Here is a 24467-nt window from a genome sequence, read left to right as displayed (position 1 = left end):
ACAATTTGGCGGATCCTTTCACCAAAGGACTTCCTAGAGAAATAGTTTATGGAACAAGCCGGGTTATGGGCTTAAGACCCATTTGATTAATGAGCAACAATGGAAACCCAACCTTTTATTAAGAGTACCCATAATAAAAGGTTCAATGCGGTTATAACAAATTGTTGATAACTGATTATGTCACACTAGTTTATCAATTATTCTGGTGTATGTTTTGGGGTGAGTTATATACTCTTAATGAAATTCTAGTGATAGAAGATTTTCACCTATATAGACATAAGGAGTGGTGGCGCTTCTAACAAAAGTTAAAGTAAAGTCATGGTGACTTCGGACTCCAACCAAGCTATAGCTCGTATTTTACAGGTTGCCCCAAGCAAGGATGCTAACTCTATTATTGTGAAACAATGCAGAGATCTTAATATGCATATGACTGATGTCACACTTCATTTCGAGCCTAGGACGACTAATAAGGTGGCGGACATATTAGCATGACTTTGTAGAACTGACGTAATAGTTAATTACTCTCTCCGTATTTATTTAAGGGATACATTTGCCTTTTCCGGCCCACTACAAGAAATTGTACCATTAATGACGGGAAATCCCGTCGCGAAAGGCCAATAATCGTTGATTAATGACGGGGTTTCCTGTCGTGAACCCGTCATAAAAGGGGGTCGTCGTTAATAGAAAATCCCGTCGTTAATCCGCCGTAAAAGACATTTGCGACAGTTGTTCCCGTCTTTGTTTCGTTGTTAGCCCCGTCGCAAAATCCTTTTACGAAGGGATTTTTGACCCGTCGTAATTAGGTTGTCGTTAAAAGTACAAATTCTTGTAGTGGCCGTATTTATTTAAGAGATACACTTGCTATTTTTAGTAACTTATTAACCCCACCATCTAATTAAATAATCTATCTAATATATCATATGTCCCACCACCCTATTGAACAAATAATTTCATAACTATACACCACCCTCCACCTCCTAAAATGACATGGTTTACTTATTAAAATATCTATACAACCCCACTTGTTTTAGAGCGATTTCCTTCAATATTGCATAAAAATCTAATAATTCCCAGAATACGTTACTGTTAGGTTATGATTCATATGACAAAACATAAATCATGCGGAAAAACCATAAAGCCAGGAAAGCATATTATTTACACATAATCATTTAGCATAGTTTAGATGCATACACTTTGTTGCGTGCCCTCCCTAGCTGCGCCCGAACCGAACAAGAACAAGTCTTTAGGACTCCAAGTGTCGTCCCTCCGTAGATAGTCCACAGCACGTCCGGATCCGCCTTAAGCTTGACCAACTAGGATCGCCCTTAAGGTACTTAGAATTTTCGGCTATTGTAGGCAATTATATGACTGAATTTTTGCTCTCAAAAATCACTTTGAATACTTGAATACTCGATATAAATTATGAGCCCTTAACTCATATTTATAGACCATGGAATAAGTAATCGAATCCTACTAGGATACGAATTAATTAAATTAGAATCCTAGTAGAATTCTTATTTAATTAATTTATCTTTTAGGATTAGGAATTTTAATCATTAAACAAATCCTATACTCTTTAGGTTTCGTATGTGAACACAAACTCTACACGAGCATGACCCGCAAGCGTGCAGGCCATGCCCGCGCACAGCCCACACGGCCGCTCGGCCCACGCGAGCTACAAGCCCACGCGTGCTGCAGCAATGCTAGCAGCCCATTGCTGCGCGCGCTGCGCGCGCTGCCATGGCCTGCTGGGCCTGGCCTTGCGCTGGGCCTGGCGTGGCCTTGGCTGTTCGTGTGGCGCACTTGGCTTGCTGGGCGATGGCCTGGCTTCGTGCTGGGCCCTCGTCCGGCAGGCCTCGTCCGATGCTTATTCGTACGATACGCTTCCGATTAAATTCCCGGTTCCGGAATTCATTTCCGATACGAACAATATTTAATATTTCCGATTCCGGAATTAATTTCCGTTTCGAACAAATATTTAATATTTCCGTTTCCGGAATTATTTTCCGATTCCGATAATATTTCCGATTCTGACAATATTTCCGTTTCCGGCAATATTTCCGATTCCGGCAATATTTCCATTTCCGATAATATTTTCCGATACGTACCATGTTTCCGTTTCCGGCAACATCTACGACTTGGATAATATTTATATTTCCGATACGATCCATATTTCCGTTTCCGGCAATATCATCGTTTCGGGAGTATTCATTTCTTGCCTGTGACGATCTCAGCTCCCACTGAAACCAAGATCCGTCGATTCCGAATATCCATAGATGGAGTATTTAATGCCATTAAATACTTGATCCGTTTACGTACAATTTGTGTGACCCTACGGGTTCAGTCAAGAGTAAGCTGTGGATTAATATCATTAATTCCACTTGAACTGAAGCGGCCTCTAGCTAGGCATTCAGCTCACTTGATCTCACTGAATTATTAACTTGTTAATTAATACTGAACCGCACTTATTAGACTTAACATAGAATGCATACTTGGACCAAGGGCATTATTTCCTTCAGTTACTTTCTAAGTTAATTCCCACCATACCGTCCACGTCATCAAGGAAGAAAGAAAAGTATTTTTTTTTCCGGTTGAGCGTTGAACCGGCATCTGAGATGGCGGTTCTGTTTTAAAGAAAACCGCCATCTCAGATGGCGGTTTAACAAAGCATGATAAAAAAAAACAGCCGTCATCACCTACACGGAGGAGCGACGGCGGAAGAACGACGGAAGACAGGGAAGAAGCACAGACACATAAGAGCACTGAATATATTAATTCAAAAAAAATTAAAAGTTAGGGTTTACCTGAGGAAGAAGAACCAACATGGAGGAGCGACGGCGGAAGCTTGACGCACAGGAAGGACGGAAGACGGGGAGCCGGCTTTGGTTGTGGGCCACGGAGAGGGAGGAGGCAGGAACGAAGGAGATCGAGGAAGAAACAGAACTTACCTGAGGAAGAAACACCGACACGGAGGAGCGACGGCAGAATAACGGTGGAAGATCGACGCAGAAGAACGACGGAAGACGAAGAGCCAGCCGGTGGTTGCGGCGACGCCGATGGTTGTGGGCCGCGGAGAAGGAGGAGGCAAGAGCGAGGAGAGGAAGACAAAGAGCGAGGGTTTTCTATTTTTTTTGTTTGATTTTGATATGTTAACAAACTGCTAAATGAGATAGCGGTTAACCCTATAAACCGCTATTTCATTTAGGGGTTTTGGGCTGATTATTAAAAAAAAAATAGACCGGTTTACCATGCTGACGTGGACGGTATGGTGGGAATTAACTTAAAAAGTAACGTATTTTGGGAATTATTTGATCTTTATGCAATATTGAAGGAAATCGCTCCTTGTTTTATTACTTTATTTCATTAAATTTTTCCTTTTAATACCCGTGCCCGGTCAAGTGTATCTCTTAAATAAATACGGAGGGAGTATGACTTAGTTGTTTATGAATAAACCCAAAAGTATTTTTTGGATGTTCTAATGAAGGATAAGCCTCTCTGAGACGAAAAGCTACATATACCCTTAGGGTATGATACCCTTAAATTTTGGTCTAAAATTTTAAATTTTATGTGGGATTGCTATTTTAGATTTAAATTTTAATTTCATGTGGAGTTGCTTATGTGAAAACAACCAATGAGAGCTCAGAATATGTTACTATTTGATACCCTAAGGGTATATTTAGCCGCTTCCTCCCTGAGAACTTGTAAACTTTTTAACTCTCTTGATTTAATTTAAGTTCCCAACTTTACATAAAAATAAAAATAAAACAAATCCTCTTGTAGCCTATGCCCGTCTACAAAAGTCACATTTCCTTCCCCCTTCTTTGGGGTTAAAGGCCATGTAACTGCGGACTGCGGTGAGATGTGAACGTGTGATGCAAGCATTTTTGGGACAACATGCACATACCAATTAAGCATAATACTCCAATATAGTTAGTGTAATTTGTTGCATGCTTAATTTGTTCGTATCCTTTATACCAAGTACTACATATTAGATTATTAGGTAGGTAAGTAACCGACACAACAAATTTGAAAGGCATATGATTTTATACTCAAATAACTAGCTTTCAACAATCAAATCACTAATTAAGGTGATCGGTATGACGACATATAAAAAAAATATAGATCTAATAAATACATAATAAACTGAATTAAATAAAGGTTTTCTTCATTAATATTACGGCCGTTGAATAGATATTAGATTGCAGAATCGCATACAATGTTGGAGCATGCATCATGTTTAGAGAGAGAGTCTAACGATTTATTGTAGCCGCGAGGATGGTTTTCACTTAATTTATCTAAGCGTACTCGAAAAATTGATATTTGTTGCAGTTCCATAAACTTTATCACAAAACGAATTCCACATAAATCAACTATAAGGAACGAGAAACCAAACATATTAAACTAAGTCCATTACAGGAAGACAAGCAAATAAAGATGAACTCCGCTATAGTATGAAGGTTTATTGAATTTAAGTGATAATTGCTAAATTAATTAAGAAAAATTTTAGGTTTAGACATATGACCCGTAATTTAAATTTGTTTTACACATGTGAATGCATGTGAATTGGAGGGGAAAAAAATCATACTTTTCCATTATTTATTTGTTAAAAGAAACAAGGAATATTCTTTTTTACTATCAAAAAAACACCAATTTTTAAATGGATCCTGGTCTACATTAAATTTATTGTGGATCATGCCTAAAAAAAAAATCAACTTGTTTCTAATTTATTTTGACGTGTTTATTACTGTAACATTATTATGAAAAAATATCAAATTAATGTCGTTCGTATATGTTGTGCTTGAATAATGTGATTTTAAGTCACAGTTTTTTTTTTTTTTTTAAAAAAATATAGGATTACTTTAACTTAAAAAATTGTTATTATATCTATAAAATATGGTGTTTAATTAATTATAATCACCGTGTGAACAATAAAGGTCACTATGTATGTAAAAAAGTGTTAGAGAAAATGGTTAACTTTAAGTCCACCATAATATTATTGTGTACCAGGTTCACGCAAGAATAATTAATAAAATTAAAAAATAAACAAAATCGTTATGATATAAGCCGAAAGGTGAAATCAATTTTTTTTTTTACATGAGCTTAAACAAACAAACAAAACTAAGGAAAGTTAGCAAAAGATAAAAATAAAGTAGAAGCCGCTTTTGCAAGGTCGTGTCAAGCAAACAAAACTAAGAAAAGTTAGCAAAAGATAAAAATAAAGTAGAAGCCACTTTTGCAAGGTCGTGTGCTGGCTGAACTCGTCGGTGCTCTACCTTGCTGATGCAACACCAGTCAAAACCTTCCCCAAGACCTCTGATCTCAGCAATATAATTAACCATTTGACCAGCACATCTGAAAAACCATCACGAGTTATAATTGAATCTAGCTTGGTCGCAATGGAAAATGAAACTTCCATGCAATTGAAAATATGTGAAGCCATGGCTATAAGGACATAATTTATAAGGACCAGCTTCTAGTTCTGAGAAAGATTACAGGAGTTCCAAGATGAAAGTTTCCCCGCAACCTTATCAACTATGAACTGGAAATTAGTATGTTTCTTACATGGTAAGTCAATTGGAACTCCTAAATGTGATCCTAAGCTTGGAACCAATTGCATCTGCAAGATATCTTTAAAAGCTTGCTTTATATCCACAGGTGTATTAGGGCTAACCTTGAAGTGAATTTTTTTTTCAAATTTTGTTGTTGCCCTACAATTTCACAAAACCCCTGAAGAACTTTTAAAACCTGCGAACAACTGTTATTCGTTGCAGAGAAGAACAAATGAGCATCATCCACGGAGAATAGATGGGCCAATACGATGAAATTACGATGTTTAGATAACTGAACATTAACTAGGTGGAATGTGGAGTGGATAACAATATTAACCAACAAGAATTAGTTGGAGAATAGCAATGCTACATACGTAAGCACAAATAAAAAGGCTAACACTACAAGAATTTGTATCTTTAACGACAATCTAATTACGACGGGTCAAAAATCCCGTCGCAAAAGCCTTTTGCGACGGGGCTAACAACCAAACAATGACGGGAATAACCGTCGCAAATGTCTTTTACGACGGGTTTACGACAAATTTACGACGGGATTTCTATTAACGACGGCCCCCTTTTATGACGGGTTCGCGGCAGGAAATCCCGTCGTTAATGAACGTTTATTGGCCTTTCGCGACGGGATTTCCCGTCGTTAATAGTACCATTTCTTGTAGTGTAAAGACATACGGAGTACTACATACGACGATTAAGGCTTTGTTCTCTCTATCTACTCTGGTTTGATTTTTTTATTTTGTATTCTAATATGATTTGAATATTTTTTAACTTTTCTAATCTGATATGACCTGATCCGATTTTTAATATACCTAATGTGATTGTGCAAGAAAGTGTACTTTTACTCGCATAATATAAAAGGGTGCGAAAATCATTTTTTTATTTAAAGATAGTGACTGAAATATATGAAATCAGACCATGAAAGTAACACCAAGTTTTAAAGTCAAATGAATGAAATGATGCATGAACCTACTTATAAGTATGACTGCTTTTACACACTGATAAATCTACATATACTGCGTGCACATCATCTCCGCATCGGATCGGATGAAAGTTTGACCAAATATTTAAACGGAAAATTTGTACCTTACGGTTGGGGTTTGTATTTGTGTCAATTAGAAGATGGATACCAGATTGTTTGTAGCTTTACATGCAATCGGGTCATTTTGTATTATTAATTATTCAAAAAAATACATTTTTATTGTTTAAAAGCACATGTTTATCGATTAAAAGCACGTTTTCAAACAAAAAAACACATCCTCCTTAAAAGAACATCTTGTTAAGTACAACACAATAACTAAAATAAAAAAAAATCTAATTTTTCTAGAAAAAAAAAATGTGCTTTTAAACTGTAAAAATGTGCTTTTAATGTACATTGTAAAATTGTGCTTTTAAACTCAAAAATGTGCGTTTAAATCGGAAAAATGTGCTTTTAAACCATAAAAGTATGTTTTAACCCGGTTGCACGTAGAGCTACATATAACCTGGTGCACCTTCTAATTTGTGGTATGTGTGTGGAGATGAGTTCAAGGAAAACCAACAAGAGACGACATATCGTAAGCCACAAGTAAAACATGAATTTGGAGGAGCATTTCTTGAAGTCGCGCAAAGCCCGGGGGTGCGAGATCCCTGCCCTCGCCCTAGCAGTTTCAACTCGGCAAAACCCGCGGGTGCATGTTCCTACAAGGCTGAATCTCTACTTTGTTCCTAAGTCGTTTTATGAGCAACGTGAGTTGTTTATGTTCACTGGATTAATTTGTTTGCCCTAAACTACATACACTCATTGAAAGCATTTTAATTAAATAGAGGGTGACAAAAGAGAGCAAAGATGTATCTTTATATAAGCTCATACACTTATGGCATATTTGGATTGAGATTAATGAATTAACGGGATAATAAAAGTAAAACTAAAAAAATAAGGTAATTAAAGTGATGATGAGGGGATGAAGTGTTGGCAAAGAGAATAAACTAGTGTTGGCAAGAAGAAAATAAAAGGAAAGGGGGAACAAATATCCTCATTATTTGGGGAATAGTTACCCACCATCCCACTAGGGTGATTATTACCCTCATTTGGGGGGTAATAACTTCCCCCTTCCTCCCTTCTCATCACAACACCACCACTACAACAACTTCTCATCACAATACCATCAAATTACCCTCCTTGCAACCACCTTAATTCACCTTCATTGTTTTTTTATTAAGGTGGTTTGACTTTTATTACCCCATAATCCATTACACTCAATCCAAGCATGCCCTTAGGGGTAAGTAAGGAAGAGTTTGAGGGGGAACTTTCATGGTTGATGAAAGATTCCAAATCTTTGTTCTTGTTCACCATTATCATGTTCTTCATATAGTGGATTAATGATGGATTTTCTCTAGACACTTGGGTTCCCACAGTAATTTTTCTTTTGTCTCCATTTTCATACTTGGTTTGCTTGTTTGATTGTTCTTTGTTATTGTCAATCGTTGTTAATCACATACGAGTTAGTGTCACACGTTGTTCTGCTATCCCCATCTATTATTACATAACTTATTGACTTAGGTAATAATTGACAAACTTGTCCTAATTGACAAATATTCGTATTAAAACTTTGTGTTGATACAATACAATTTTCAAACCCGAAATTTCATGAACCGAATGTGACATCCGAGTTAAACCAAGTGACCCAGCACTTAAATACGAATCAAACTAAACTCGCTACATCCTAAGGATCCTACTACATGTACACCTAGTGTACAAGACATCTTATACATCATGTTTTTCTATTGGTTGAAATGATATATTTATTGTCTTTCATTCTCATTTTTTAGTGGGTTTAATGATGTGTCAACAAATTAATGGTGGTGTACATGAGAATCTTGTACACTAGGTGTACATGTAACTTTTTCCACATCCTAATGACTCGAAGGCCACCTCGGGAGTTGCCCCCCTCTTACCGGAATCTAACCGTATCTTTGAGAACTCCCAAAAAGTTGGTTCAGCTAGAAAATTTAATAGTTGACACAATTATATCATACGGATAGGAGAAGGCATACATGCTAATGATAACCAGAAAGGAAGAAGGCAATGAACCACACGGCAATTCAAATATTACCCTTTTGAAGTCTGTTTCAATTTATGTGTACCAGTTTGTGTAGGTGTGTTCATTTATAGGGCGGTTTCTAATCTCAAGCTCACTTAATGTTTGATGTACCTATTTAACTAAGTAGATGTACAACTTTATCATACCAAGTTTTTTTTAATGACTTATCCTACTTTGTCTCCCTCATTTATCAGAGGTCAGACATCTTTCATCTTTCCAATTACATTGCATGTCCATTTTAAGATATACTACCTCGTTTCAAAATAATATTTATATTTTTCGTTTTAGTCACTTTTGTTTGTTTCAAAATAATATTTATATTTTTCGTTTTAGTAACTTTTGTTTTATAATGTACATTTTTTTTTATTTATAAGTGGTGTACGATAAATATTATACACCGGAGTAAAAGGTAACTCAAAATGTTTAAAAGTTACCCATATACATGTAGAAGTTATATATTTTTATTGGTAAATTTTTTTTGATTTTAATAAAAATTATTTTTCAAAATTATTAATAATGTATGAAATTAATCATTTAACCCTTTAAAATGTTTATCTATCAACTTTTTTTATAATATAAAAATTAATCAAAACTTTTTAAAAATTACAAAAAAAACTAGGTACAAGTTATTCTGGTGTACACGTGCAGAATTTGTCAAAGGATTCAAACTTATGCTTCATTAGGTATACATAACCATATCTACTGAAGTCATCAGTGAAAGTGATAAAGTAGCTGAAACCACCTCTAGCATTTGTACTCATTGGTCCACATACATCTGTATGGATTAAACCCAATAGATCGGTTGCTCTTTCTCCAACTTTAGAGAAAGGTTGATTTCTCATTTTGCCAAGTAAGCATGATTCACATTTACCATAATCCTCTAAGTCAAATGGTTCTAGAATTCCTTCCTTTTGAAGTTTTTCTATGCGTTTCATGTTAATATGGCCTAATCGACAATGCCACAGATAGGTGAGATCTGAATCATTCTTTTTGGCCTTTTTGGCATTTATGTTATAAACTTGTTTGTCGTGATCTAGCACATAAATTCCATTGACCAATTTAGCAGATCCATAAAACATCTTTTTAAAATAAAACGGGCAACTATTGTCTTTTATTAAAAAGCTAAATCCCTTAGCATCTAAGCAAAGAACAGAAATGATGTTTTTAGTAAGACTTAGAACGTGGAAACACTCTTCCAGTTCCAAAACTAGCCCAGAGGGGCAACGACAAATAATAAGTTCCTACAGCTAATGCAGCAATCCTTGCTCCATTTCCCACTCGTAGGTCGACTTCTCCCTTGCTTAACCTTCTACTTCTTCTTAGTCCCTGTGAATTGTAACATAAGTGTGAGCCACAACCTGTATCTAATACCCAAGAAGTTGAATTTACAAGTATACAGTCTATAACGAAAATACCTAAAGATGGAACGACAATTCCGTTCTTCTGGTCTTCCTTTAGCTTCAAGAAATCTCTCTTCCAATGCCCCTTCTTTTTATAGTAGAAGCATTCATAATCAGAAGTGGGTTGGCTCACCTTCTTCTTTTCAGACTTGGTGCCGCCAGCTTGCTTAGTTGGGCTGGCTTTCTTGCCACCTTTCTTAGCATTCCTCTTCTTGCCAGATTTCTTGAACTTGCCCCCACGCACCATAAGCACATCTTGCTTATCACTTTTGAGCGTCTTTTCAGCGGTCTTCAGCATACTGTGAAGTTTAGTGAGCGTTTTGTCCAGACTATTCATGCTGTAGTTCAGCTTGAACTGATCATACCCGCTATGAAGAGAGTGGCGGATGGTGTCTACATCCATTTCTTGAGAGAACTGCTTATCCAACCGACTCACATTCTCAATTAATCCAATCATCTTGAGAACATGTGGACTTACGGGCTCGCCTTTCTTGAGCTTGGTGTCAAGAATTTTCCTATGAGTCTCAAATCTTTCAACTCGAGCCAGATCTTGGAACATGTTCTTTAACTCACTGATGATCGTGAAAGCATCTGAGTTGATGAACATTTTCTGTAGATCTGAACTCATGGTTGCAAGCATTAGACATTTTACATCCTTGTTGGCATCAATCCAACGATTGAGGGCTGCCTGAGGGACCCCTTCGCCTGCGGCTTCGGGCATCGCCTCTTCCAGGACATACTCCTTTTCTTCCTGCATAAGAATTACTTGGAAGTTCCTTTGCCAGTCAAGGAAGTTTTTCCCGCTCAACTTCTCCTTTTCGAGAATTGATCGGATGTTGAATGAATTGTTGTTTTCCATAATTAAAACTTCAATTGAAAAGAATAAACAAATAAATAACCATTCATATATTCTCTTAATAAACTTAAATTCTAGCATTCATGCATAATTCAAAATTTATTAAGCATTTTATTCGAGTTTTTGTGTTCCGTCAGGTGTGAATAAAATGAATCCAAGATCCATAAATCATTGAAGAGTTAAGCACATTATGTATTTTGACTCGATTCTAAAATATTTTAGGTAAGCAAAGCCTTTGCTAATAGTCTAGAAACTACTCCTGGGTTATAGGTACGTCTAAGAACTTATTAGGTAAATCTATCCCATTTTCCACGACATAAAAGGACTCCTTACTTATATCGTTGAGTTTTACCAAAACTAACTTGTAGTCACAATTATTTGTGTACCTTACCCCTTTAGAATCAATAAGTAAAACCTAGGTATGGCGGAAAACTATTACTAGATTGATGTAAAGGTTATCCAAGTAAGCGTTATTTTGGATGGCACCTTTTAACTCAATTTTTAAACTTTGAAACTTAGGGCTCTTACTATGTTGGTTAGATTTTAAGTGAACTAAAATCCTTAATCATGCAACATAATCAAGCCACAATCTCATGCATTATTAAGACATATTTAAAGCAATAAATAACTTAAAACATGCATAAGATATTTAAATGTGATCTAGTATGGCCCAACTTCATCTTGAAGCTTCAACTTCAAACTCCGTCTTGAAAATTGATTGAAAACTCCGTCTTGAATTTCACCATGGGAGGCGCCATTTTCTTCAAATAGGATATGCTATAATTAAAACTAATTACAACTATTTGATGGTACGCAGACCATATTTAAATAAAACTTTGGTGCATAAGACCAATTTTACATTCAAATTAATGGTACACAGACCATATTTACTATCCTATTTGGGCCTTACTAATCACTTTCCACAACCTGCAAAACAATACATTTATAATATACCATTCATCCATTCATTTATCTATGAATGACCCACATAACAAGTTAGTAGAAAAATCATGCATCACATAAACATTTGTAGCAACTAATCAAAGGTTCCAACAATCTACAAATTATTCAACCTTATTAGTTCTAATCGAGTTGTTTTAACCTTAAAGGAATAAAGACCTAATCAAGAGTTTAATGATTAAAGCTCCCACTAAAACCAAGAATTTACATGCTTTACAAATTTTAAACATAAAATTGTATTTCCTAGTCCAACCGGAAACTTACAAATTTAATTAAAATTTAAAGCTCACATAAAATAATTTTAAAATCCCTTTATTTTATTTTCAGTTGATTAAAATTAATTAATTATAATTTTACCAAGGTTTTAGTTTTTTAAAATAATTAGTATAAAATAATTTATAATAATTAAATTAATCAAAATTAAATTCCTAGAAAAATTAAAATTACGAAATTTAATTAAAATCGACGCTCAACCGAAAATTAAACGAACGACCAACGTGCCAAGGCAAGGCCGTAGGCCGAAGCCCACGCCTCGCCCAAGCAAGCGACACAGCAGCGCCAATGGGCCGCGTGCACAAGTGCAGCGCCCATGGCCTGCTTGTTGCTGGTCGAGAGCACAACCATCGCAGGGGCTGGCGCGAGCAGTGCTCGCTTGTGCTTGCTTTGCCAGCCATGCCTCTTCGCCCTTCGCCTCATCGCTCACTACACGCGACGTGCACAACGCTGGCCGAGGCCTTGCGTGCACGTTCGTGTTTGCTCGTCGCCTAGCACCGCGTGGGCGACGAGCTCCCTTGCTCGTCGCCTAGCACCGCGTGGCCGACGAGCTCCCTTGCTCGTCGTCGCACGCCCGTACTATTGCAACACCCCTTAAGGTTAACACTTAACTTCCATTGCTTCGTGCGTGCAAGATTGTGAACAATTCATAAAAATCAAAAACTTTTATATTTAAATTTAACGACAAATTAATAATCCTTATTAATTTCACTAAATTTAGGCTAAAATTCAAAAATTTATTATTCAAATTAATTTCCAATTACATATTTTCTTAGGGATTAAAACCTAGGTCATAAAATTTTAAAATATTTCAATTTTAACAAATTTTATTGTGGTTTTTTTAATCATTGGATCCTAATTAAATTATCAATTAATTATGAAATTCAAAATAAATTATAAATTATTTGAAATTCAACAAATTAATTATAATTACAAATTAGGGTGTATAATTAACAAAATCAGACCTTAAAATTATTAAATATATACAGTAGGTCAATCATAGATTCAAGATTTACATACAAGATTCGCAAATATTTAATTTAACATCATGAAAATTACAAATTTTGCATTCGAAAAACTAAAACCTCCGAAAAGTCATAGTTAGGCTTCGAATTTGGGAATTATGGGTTCGGCATCAAATCTTTGATTTTTGTCAAAATTTTAAAACGTCGTTTACATGCGAAATTCACTATAAAAACATAAGATTTCGATCATTATTGACAAAATCGCCGAAAAATCCTGCGTACATATAATCAAATAATCACACGAATTTGCAATCAATTACATCCACGAAATTAATCACCCCTTTAATTCATTGCAAATGTATAAAATTTAATCCATGTTAACTATAATTGATTATGGAATTAATTAGAGGCTCGTAATACCACTGTTAGGTTATGAATAATACAATAATATAATTCATGCGGAAAAACCATAAAGCCAGAATCCAAATTAATTGCCACATAGTCAATTACCATAATTTAGGTTACATACAATGTGATGCGTGCCTTCCCTAGCTGCTCCCGAACCGAACAAGAACAAGTCTTTAGGGCCCCAAACGTTGCCCCTCCGTAGAAAGTCCACAACACGTTCGAATCTGCCTTAGGTTCAACCAACTAGGATTTTACTTAAGGTTTTATGTATTCGGGTTAGACTATTTTAAGTTCTCCCTTGAACAGAAAGTAAGTAAAGAATATGATTTTCAATGTATTGATGTGTATAATTATGAGGGCCTAGCCTCATATTTATAGGGTAGGAAATAAGGAGTTTGAGTCTTACTAGGAAAAGATTTACCAACCCTACTAGGATTGAAATTCTTATCCAATTAGAATTGTAGTATTAATTAAACTCTTAATCAAACCAATTCTAGTAGGACTAAGAATGCTTAATCCCAACGTTACTTGGAAACTAAGTAATCGGACTTTTCTTGGAGCCTAAGACGAAGCAACACACGCAGGCACGATGGGCCACGCTGGTGCGCGTGCCTGCCTAGGCCCAGCCGCAGTTGGCCAAAGGCCCAGCGCGCTGCAGCCTTGCCTGGGCGGGCTTGCATCGCTGATGCCTTGCTTGTTTGGCGCGGCCCAGTGTGCTGCTGTTGCCTTGCTTGCTCGGCGCAACCCACCGTGTTGTTGCTGCCTTGCTCGCTTGGTGCGGCCCACTGTGCTGCTGGCCCATCGACTGGGCACTGGCGCTGGGCTTCGTGCTCAGTGCTATGCGCTCGGCCTTTGCTTGTCGAGCGATGGGCCGGCTCGCTTGCGGCTTGTCGCTCGTCGAGCTTCCTTTCCGATTCCGGAATCCATTTCCTTTTCGAACAAATATTTATGTTTCCGTTAATATTTCCGATTCCGGAAATAATTTCCTTTTCCGGCAATATTTCCGATTCCGGTAATATCTCTGTTTCCGGCAATATTCCGATTCTGGAAATATTTCTATTTCCGACAATATTTTTCCGATACGAACCATGTTTCCGTTTCCGGCAACATCTACGACTTGGATAATATTTATATTTCCGTCATGAACCATATTTCCGTTTCCGGCAATATCTTCATTTCCAGAGTATTCTTTACTTTGCCTTTTGACGATTTCAGCTCCCACTGGAACCGAGATCCGTCGTTTTCGAATGATCATAATGGAGTACTTAATGAATAATATATTCACTTACATACTTGATCCGTTCACGTACTATTTTTGTGACCCTACGGGTTCAGTCAAGAATAAGTTGTGGATTAATATTATTAATTCCACTTGAACTGAAGTGGCCTCTAGCTAGGCATTCAGTTCACTTGATCTCCCCGAATTATTAACTTGTTAATTAATACTGAACCCACGAAAGCCTTTGCACTTGCCCCAAATGTTCACTAAGGTGTTTGAACGCCATCCCAGCATCTTCTATATTTCTAAGAAAAGTGATACGCAGACAGTAATTCTTAGGGAAGCCGACAATGGATCTGAGCTTCTTGAGAAGCATCCGCTTGTAGAAATCAGGCGACAGTATGCTGAAATGATGAAACAGGGATTTTTGGATAGAAGCCGGTGCTTATATCAGGAAGCTAAGGATATAGAAATTGAACAAGAACAAGGGTTTGAGTGAAGTTGATAGCAATCATTTAGTAAACCCTAAACTTACTCTTGGACATTGATGAGTGATGACATTGTGATTTGTGATGGAGTACAGCTGTTATTAGTAGCCTCATCGGTGAAATGCTGCTGGCCAGAGGCATTTCTGAAGTCACATCTGAACTATAAGCCTCAATGGGATTACTCTGAAGTCAGGATAAATTTTCTCTGCTCACTATCTGTTCCATTGTGCAGGTAAATCCCCAACTTCCTTACTTGGTTAGATGTTTTGGTTTTAGTGAACATTTCAATTTGATTAAATACTAAGTCATCCTGCTAAAAAGGATGCAACTTTACACTCCTGAGATATTGTTACTCCGTAAGTGATAAGAGGTTAATGAATGGCATTAGCTTGGCACATAATTTGTTCAATGTCAAGATATTCTTAAGAGTTTAGAAAGTTCAACAGAGAATGGTTCTGTGCCTTCAACTCCTGGCATAAGAACATCCAAATAGTTCAAGATTTATGCATCTAAACAATGTGAGAAATTATCTTCCTAACATCTTGTGGATTACTGAGTTGACAATCTCTGAACTGTTCCACGGGATTTACTAAGTTTTTTTCGAAATTGCAGTCTTGTTTTTGTATAACCGGGGGAATCAGATAATAATCCCGAAGTGATTTACTGATTACAAAAGGATGGTAGCACTGAATTAGACAATTAGTTAACTTGAAGTCCCACGGAAAGCTTCTAGGAGAAGAGATGTGGACCAAAACAGAGATGCAGGTTGGTATAGAGGCTTGCTTGGAATTAAAATTCTCGCATTTTAATGGATTGTGGGATTACCTGCTTAAGATCAAAGAGGAAACCGGATATGCGGGAAAAATGATGTGTAATCATGAATTAGGGTATCAATGAGAAGGGTTTTTCGCCCCCCGTTAGAAAATAAATCAAAGTCTCCACTTCTGGTCAAGTGAATACAGAGAACTGCTGGAAACTACAGATGCATCTGAGCAGCCGCCAACGCTGCAAGAAACCGAAAAAGAATTGTGCTCTCTATATTAGAACTTCTGATAAGTACATTAAGATAGTATTTTACTCCTAGTTTTGTTAATGTATAACAGACAACTTTTGTTCATCTAATAATGATGTAGAGGTGATTTTTTAAAGTCAACTATTCGTGTACAGTCATCTAATTAGTGGCATTTATGATATTTTTAATGCATACAATCATATCCATATTTTGTTGACTAGTTAGTTAGACCATACCCCGTTTGGTTCGACCACATGTATAAGGTATAAGTTTGAGTATCAAACTCATGGGTTTAGAATCAACGATACCTAGAAACCCATACCTTATTCCACCTGTTTGGTAAAATGAATTTAGAATTTAATCATATCGATATTATACTCTCCCACTCCTCATTCTCATCTTCTTTTTTTCTACACCTCACCCTCCTATTTCTGCGTAAAGATGTTAGGAAAAAAACTAAAATTCAATCAAATATAAAAGGCATGCATTATATTTTGATCTATGGAACCATCTCCATCACCACAATCGCTCGCTTTGCTTCGTTCCTAATCATCACATCCTTCTGTCACTAGACGAAATTTGATTTTTGGTGGTTGTTTTTTTTACAATTGAAGGTACAAATCTAGACTTCAATGTCCAAAATTTCAACGATTAACAATATATCTAGGTATTTTATTCAAAGATATGTTTAGTTAAATTATTTTTTACGGATATTTCATGAAATGCCCCTGAGTTTTGATGTAATTCACCAAATGCCCATCAAGTTCCAATAATTCACCAAATACCCCTGACAAATCGAACAATATCATCAAATGCCCACACAGTTAACGGACCTTAACGCTCCGTTAGAGGGAGTTCACTATATTGCCCTTATTTTGCTTTTGGGCGCCATAACCCATCCCTGCCCCTAGTTACCCATTCTACAGTTCAAAAAATTTCCGACCCTTAAACTACTTCTCTCTCTTTCTCTCTCTTTCCCCTGTTCTTCCTCATTCTTCCACCATAACTGCATCATCATTCACACAAAAAGCCTGGAAATTTTGGTGCACATTGAGTTCGAGAAGTCGTTTTCTGGGTTTTTGAACACACGCGAATTCTCATAAAGGGGGTTTTTGCGAATTACGTAAGGAAGCTGTAGAATTTCAAGTTCAAGTGTGAATTTCGCGTTCTTTGGTTACTCGCTCATCGATTAAGGTATGTAATGTCAATCGCTCAACTTTTTTTCCGTTTCTACACACTTCTGTTGCGCAAATTTAGGGTTTAGGGTTTCTGGACATTTGATGTTGGAGATGACTTGTTTGTTTGCGTTTTCATGAAATTAAGTATGATTTAGTTGTTTAATGTCTTGCATGTCAAGTTAGTAATGGAAATTTTTGGTTTTTTGTTGATGTTGTGTTGTGTGTTAGGATGTCTGCAATATGGTTGTTGCTGCACTATAAGTCACATGATTTTGATGTTAAGGTTCTGGACACTGATAGATGTCAATTGATTGACATTTTCCAAGATATATTTGTGGAATCATCTAAGCAGAATGTATTTTTGCCTGATAAGTTTAGGTTGTACACTCAGTCACCCAAAGGGAGGGTAGAATTGGTAGATGATAGTGTGATGATGAGAATGTGGGGGTGGAATAGGGGGAAGGATACAGTGGAACTGTGGGTAGAGGAAACAGATTCTCCAGGGGTAGCTTTTAGGTCTGCTATAGCCTTGATTGAGAAGCAAAGAAAGGAGGAAGAAAAAAAAAGTTAAGGGAGAGACAGGAGGAGCTTTTGAGGATGCAAAGAGAGGCTGAAGAACAGAGGAGGGCAGAGGAAGAAAAGGAGAGGTTGAGGAGGGAAATGGAGGAACAACTTAGGTACACAGTTGCTCTGGAGGTTCCATTGGTGGATTGTGAGGATGATGGGATTGAGTATGTGAGGATTTATGACACACTAGATGCTGATGAGGTGTTTCCTGGGGTTTCTCAGCCACAACCTGAACCAGAGCAAGAGTCCCCCCCTCCTAAGCAACCTTCCAAGGCCAAACCTAGGAAGAAACTCACCCCAAAAAAGAAGACACCAAAACCTGCCGCCCCACAACCCACTGAAACCACAAACACACAAGAAACAACACCACAAACACCCCCACATCAAGCTGAACCACTGCTGTTGAGAAGGCAGACAACAGAAGATACACTGCTGTTTGTGCAGTGGAGGGTTGTGATTGGAGGATTCATTCCTGAAAAATGGTGGATAAGTTTAGTTGGGCAATCAAATCATTGACTTGGGAGCACAGACAATGTGGTAGGCTTGAGGTGAACCCCATAGTGACCACCAAATGGTTGGTTGGGAAGTTGTTGCCAGAGATTGAGGCAAACTTAGATATTCCTGTCTTAACATTGAAGAAGCTGACTCAACAGAAGTATAGGATACAAGTAAAATCAAGGTTATTCTACAAGGTTAAAGCATTGGCTAAGGAGGTTATCAATGAGAGTTTTAGTGAGTCCTATGCACTGCTACCTAGGTATGTAGAGATGATAAAGGAGACTAATCCTGGGAGTTATGCACTGATCACATGGCATAGTGATCCTGGGGATGTGCAACCAAAGTTCAAGGCTTGCTTTTTTTCATTTGGTGCACAAGTAAAGGGATTTTTTAAGGGGTGTAGGCCAATAATAGGAATTGATGGATCTCACCTCAGTGGGTTTTCCAAGGGGATTCTTCTGTCAGCCTTCGGGATTGATGGCAACAATGAGATCTTCTTGTTGGCTTATGGGGCTGTTGACACTGAAAGTCAAGAGAGCTGGAACTATTTTATGAGGAACCTCTGGGCACTGTTTGAGAGAGAAGGCTGTAGCAGGGATGACTGCACATTCATCAGTGACAGAATGAGGGTAAGATCTTACCTTTTATCTCTTATTCATGTTTTTATAAATTCACCAAATACCCCTTAGTTTAAAGTTATTTCACCAAATACCCCTAAGTTTAAAGTTATTTCACCAAATACCCCTAAGTTTAAAGTTATTTCACCAAATACCCCTAAGTTTAAAGTTATTTCACCAAATACCCCAAAAGTTAAATAACTTCAGTACATTGTTTCATCAAATACCCTTCACTCTAAATGTTTTCTTTGCCTAGCTTGCCTTGTAATTTCAGTGGGTGGATTTAGCTGTTCATGAAAACTTTCCAAGGACCACTAGATGGCTTGAGGGTCATCTACAACCAGAGACTTGACCCTGTGGACTTTGTTTCCAATTATTTCAAAGGTGCTACTTATAAACAGGCATATGCAAAGCATATGCACCCAATAGCTGGCCCTACTCAGTGGCCTGGATCCACACTGCCCACCATTAAACCTCCTGAGATCAAGAGGAGTGTTGGAAGACCACAAAAACAGAGAAGGGGGGGTGCCATGGAAGCTAGGAAGAGGCACACTTCAGTTAAGTGTAGCAAATGCAAGGAAATGGGCCACAATGCAAGGACCTGCAAGTCTGGTGCAGGCACTTCCAAGGCACCACCAAAACAGAGAGCTGCAACAAATAAGAGAAAAACAACCTCTGATGGTGCAAGCACTTCCAAGGCAGCACCAAAGGGCAAGAAATCCAAGCAAGCCAGAGGGGGGAAATGATCTGTCAGCACATATGTTTTTTGGATAGTTTTTTTCACAAATGTTTTGATCTTGCAAATATTGAATGTTTTGTAATGTAAGTTGGTGCAAAGTTTTGTAGTTGAAGCTAAAAACAACATTAAAGTTAGTTAGTGCAATGTTTTGTACTTGAAGCTAAAACAGAATTGCTTCCCATTTAGGTATTTTGTGCATATTTTGCAACAACAATAGTTAATGAAATGTGATATTATTTCTCATTAATTGTGTTTACTTCATGATTACAAACAGTAGGATTACAAACATCAATATCCCATTTGTATTACAACGTTAACTACTTTTTGTTGATGTTTTAGCTTTTTCTTCATTTGCTTCAATTCCTCTTCCATCTTATGGCTTCCCCTGTTTTCAGCACTTTCTCCTTCGTCTAAGCTTCCCCTTTGTTGTCCTTCATGCTGTTGCCCCCTGTTTTCTTGCTCAACTACTCCCTTGCACCATCTTAGATTGTTGCAAGGATCACACTTGTAGTACAACCTTTGTGGATTGAGCGTTGTATCGGAGCTTCGGATGGCAAATTTCCTACCACAATAACAAACTTTGTTAGGTACTCTAATGTATGTGGACTCATTGTGTGTGGATGATGATTTGGAAACAAAAATGATGACACAAATCTAATGAAATTAGCAAAGCAAAGCAAAACAACATCTAAATGACAAGAAACATTCAGAAAATGGATTTTTATAGCCAAGCAAGGCCAACGGCTACTTTTCAAATGACAAAAACTAGCCGTTGGAACATCAGAATACTATTTATAAGTTTTGGGCATTTGGTGAAATAAGTTTAATAATAGGGGTATTTGGTGAAATAAGTTTAAAAAAAGGGGCATTTGGTGAATTATGAAACTAGACTAACGGACCGTTATCAGTAAGGGTATTTTGGGTATTAAGTCGTTTGTCAGGGGTACTTGGTGAATTATTGGAACTTGATGGGCATTTGGTGAATTACATCAAAACTCAAGGGCATTTCATGAAATATCCGTATTTTTTAGTATTCTAATTTCGTCCTTTTGGGTTCTTATGGGGGCGCTGATGGTGTAGCGTAGGCGATTTGATGTCGAGTCGACGGGGTAGTAACTATGTAGTGTAATTTTCATGGTAATGATTTTTTGGGTTGCTTGGGCGGCGATGGTGGTGGAGTAACGTTAGCTAGGCTGTCATGATAGGTTTGAATGAGTTTGCAATGACTATTTTATTTTCAGTTAAAATGATTCAATATACCCGCCTCCCCTTAAATATGAGAATTCGATACCATATACCAGAGGAGTTTTAGAGGGAGGTCCACAAATTTTAAATTTTATAAAAGTAATTAACCAAACATTAAGTATGGAGTTGGATGATTTCAAACCCATACTTGATTTTAAAATATGCTGAACCAAACACAACCTTGATTTAATTTCCATTTGTCTACTTCGGCCAGGCCCAAATTTGTAACACGGTTTCGTAAAAAAGGCTATGCAAGTGTGAAATACAGAGTATCTTCTTCAACCTAATTTCAGTTTTCTGGCAGAAAACTTTGATACAATTAGCAAGTTTGCTTGGGAAACGTGAATATTAGATTGAAATCTCGTTTCCCATTCGTATCTGGGATGAATTCAGTTTCAAATACGTCTCTATTCTTCTGAAACGGTTTTGGCGCGTTCCGAAACGCGTTTCCCGGTTTCCCCCTTCCAGGACGTTTCGGAAACGGTACGTCGTGATTTTTTGGCATTTCCGTGCACCATAGCTGGTGAGTTCTCTTCCTGCTGCTTCCCACCATTTCTATGTGTTTCTTTTTGTTTTTCGCGTTCAGTGTTTTATGATTTTGTTATCATTTACTTCATTTATCAGAGTGAGGTTGCTTGCATGCTTTCAGGTGTTATAATGTGCGGGAATTTTTTTGGATTTATGTAATTTTTGATTGATGTTGAGGGTAGTTCTTATTTGATCGAACTATTTAGGGTAATGTTCATAAAATCTGAATTATAAGTATGCACACCAGGTGTTTGATATATTGTTTATTTGAGAATTCAATATTGTCACTTTGATCGTTGAAACAGTCACCTAGAAATTATATACAATTTATGTCCTCCGTTTTTTTTTTTTAAAGAATCGTATCATTTGTGCACAATGTAAAATATCTTAATTGTCTTTTTGAAAGTGTCTTTTTTATCAAGACGAATCTAACAAGACGAATACATTGTGAATATTTTCCTTGCATAAAAATCACAAAATAATGGTCAAAAGGAATGTGTGAATAGAGTTAAATTCCAAATGGTGTAGTTGTTAAAAGAACGGAGGAAGTATATGTTTCTTGTAAAACATCTGAAATTTGAAAATGATTAATACCCTTTTCATTGTAACTCATGAAGGATGAATTGGTGGCTGGTCAGAGGTTTTGGGCTTTCCTGTAAGGGTCAAAAGGGATATAATTACTTGCAGAAATTTAGTCTTGTAAACATAAAGCTGAAATGGGTTAAAGATAAGACACTTGATTCAGCTGTTGCGGGTCAGAAGGACCTTAAGGCGGCTTGCACCCTTATTTCCGTCATTTTCTCTGATTCCGAGGGCTGTGTTCCAATCTATCGTCTTAGGCGCCACCGTAGACAGCTTGGAATCCCTGATGAACTCAAGCTGTCTACCTTTGTAAGGAGATACCCGACTATCTTTCATGAGTCTTCTTTTCTTGATAGTGGAGGTACACCTGTCCCCTTATTTAGCTTGACCCCTGGAGCATTGAGTCTACATGAGGAAGAACTTAGAATTTTTCAGGAAAATCAGTTGGATATAGTTAACAGGCTACAAAAGCTGCTGATGCTCGTCAAGGATATTACTCTTCCGTTACAGACGATTGACCAGTTAAAATGGGACCTTGGTTTACCCTATGATTACCATCAGTCTCTGATTTCCCACTTTCCTGAACTTTTCTCTGTCGTCAACCTTGAAGATGATCGTGTTGGTTTAAAGCTGATGTCATGGGATAATCACCTCGTAGTTTCTCATTTGCAGAAGAATTTTGATCTGTCAGGAAAAAATGAAGGTGTGTCTGATGATTGTCTAGCTTTTCCTATTGGATTCCCTCGGGGGTATGGTTTGAAAAGGAAGTGCATGGAATGGTTAGAAGAGTGGCAGGGACTCCCTTATACTTCCCCGTACAGTGATGCTTCTCACTTGGATCCCCGTACAGATGTTGCTGAGAAACGGATAGTTGGGGTGTTTCATGAGCTTTTACACCTCACAATTCTAAAACAAACTGAACGCAAAAATGTTAGCAACCTTCGAAAGCCTTTGCACTTGCCTCAAAAGTTCACTAAGGTTTTTGAACGCCATCCCAGCATCTTCTATATTTCTAAGAAAAGTGATACGCAGACAGTTATTCTTAGGGAATCCTACAATGGATCTGAGCTTCTTGAGAAGCATCCGCTTGTAGAAATCAGGCGTCAGTATGCTGAAATGATGAAACAGGGCTTCTTGGATAGAAGTCGGGGCTTATATCGTGAAGCTAAGGGTATAGATATTGAACAAGAACAAGGGTTTGAGTGAAGTTGATAGCAATCATTTAGGAAACCCTAAACTTACTCTTGGACATTGATAAGTGATGACATTGTGCATGGAATACAGCTGCTATCAGTAGCCTCATCGGTGAAATGCTGCTGGCCAGAGGCATTTCCGAAGTCTAAATTTTCTCTGCCCTCTGTTCCATTGTGGAGGTAAATCCCCAACTTCCCTACTTGGTTAGATGTTTTGGTTTTAGTGAACATGTCAATTTGATTAAATACTTATATATATGTGAATTGAGAAGCCATCCTGCTAAAAAGGATGCAACTTTACAATCCTGAGATATTGGTACTCCGTAAGTGATAAGAGGTTAATGAATGGCATTAGCTTGGCACATAATTTGTTCAATGTCAAGATATTCTCAAGGGTTTTGAAAGTTCAACAGAGAATGGTTCTGTGCTATCCAACTGTAACTCGTGGCATAAGAACATCCAAATAGTTCAAGATTTATGCATCTAAACAATGTGAGAAATTATCTTCCTAACATCTTGCGGATTACTGAGTTGACAATCTCAGAACTGTTCCACGGGATTCACTCAGTTTTTTTCGAAATTGCAGGCTTGTTTTTGTATAACTGGGGGAATCAGATAATAATCCTGAAGTGATTTACTGATTACAAAAGGATGGTAGCACTGAATTGGTTAACCTGAAGTCCCACGGAAAGCTTCTAGGAGAAGAGATGTGGACCAAATTAGAGATGCAGGAAAATTGCTTTGTAATCATAAAATAGGATATCAATGATAAGGTTTGTTCGCCCCCCCCATTAGAAAATAAATCTAAGTCACTCCAGAATGGCCTATTGACAAAGGCTCCACTTCTGTCAAGTGAATACAGAGAACTGCTGGAAACTACAGATGCAGCTGACAACGCTGTAAGAAACCGAAAAAGAATTGTGCTCTCTATATTAGAACTTCTGATATGTACATTGAGATAGTATATTACTCCTAGTTTTGTTAATGTATAACAGACAACTTTTGTTCATCTAATAATGATGTAGAGGAGATTTTTCTCATTCCTTACTGTGTCCCAAAATCATCTTCCGATCTGCACCGTTATGTCATTTAGAC

General features: G+C 37.3%; 1 protein-coding gene across 4 annotated transcripts; it reads left to right on the top strand.

Annotated features, from left to right (window-relative positions):
* Positions 1–21261: 21261 nt before the first annotated feature.
* Positions 21262–24415, top strand: LOC110794231 (protein WHAT'S THIS FACTOR 9, mitochondrial). 4 transcript variants are annotated; one of them, XR_002534967.2, is made up of 3 exons: positions 21262–21592; positions 22215–23552; positions 23959–24415. XR_002534967.2 is itself a non-coding variant. In XM_021999187.2 (2 exons), exon 2 carries the CDS (start codon positions 22216–22218, stop codon positions 23383–23385), a length of 1170 nt encoding a protein of 389 aa, XP_021854879.1. In that variant the 5' UTR covers positions 21262–21592; position 22215; the 3' UTR covers positions 23386–24415. The 4 variants fall into 4 exon arrangements, 1 of the variants encoding a protein (XP_021854879.1); XR_008928014.1 differs by having other exon boundaries at positions 23645–24415; XR_002534966.2 differs by having other exon boundaries at positions 22215–23864.
* The last annotated feature ends 52 nt before the right edge of the window (positions 24416–24467 follow it).

The sequence above is a fragment of the Spinacia oleracea genome, chromosome 2, assembly GCF_020520425.1.
Source record: "Spinacia oleracea cultivar Varoflay chromosome 2, BTI_SOV_V1, whole genome shotgun sequence".
In the NCBI taxonomy this organism is placed as follows: Eukaryota; Viridiplantae; Streptophyta; class Magnoliopsida; order Caryophyllales; family Amaranthaceae; genus Spinacia; species Spinacia oleracea.
The sequence above is the reverse complement of the archived record's forward strand: the minus strand, read 5'-3'. Positions and strand labels throughout refer to the sequence as shown.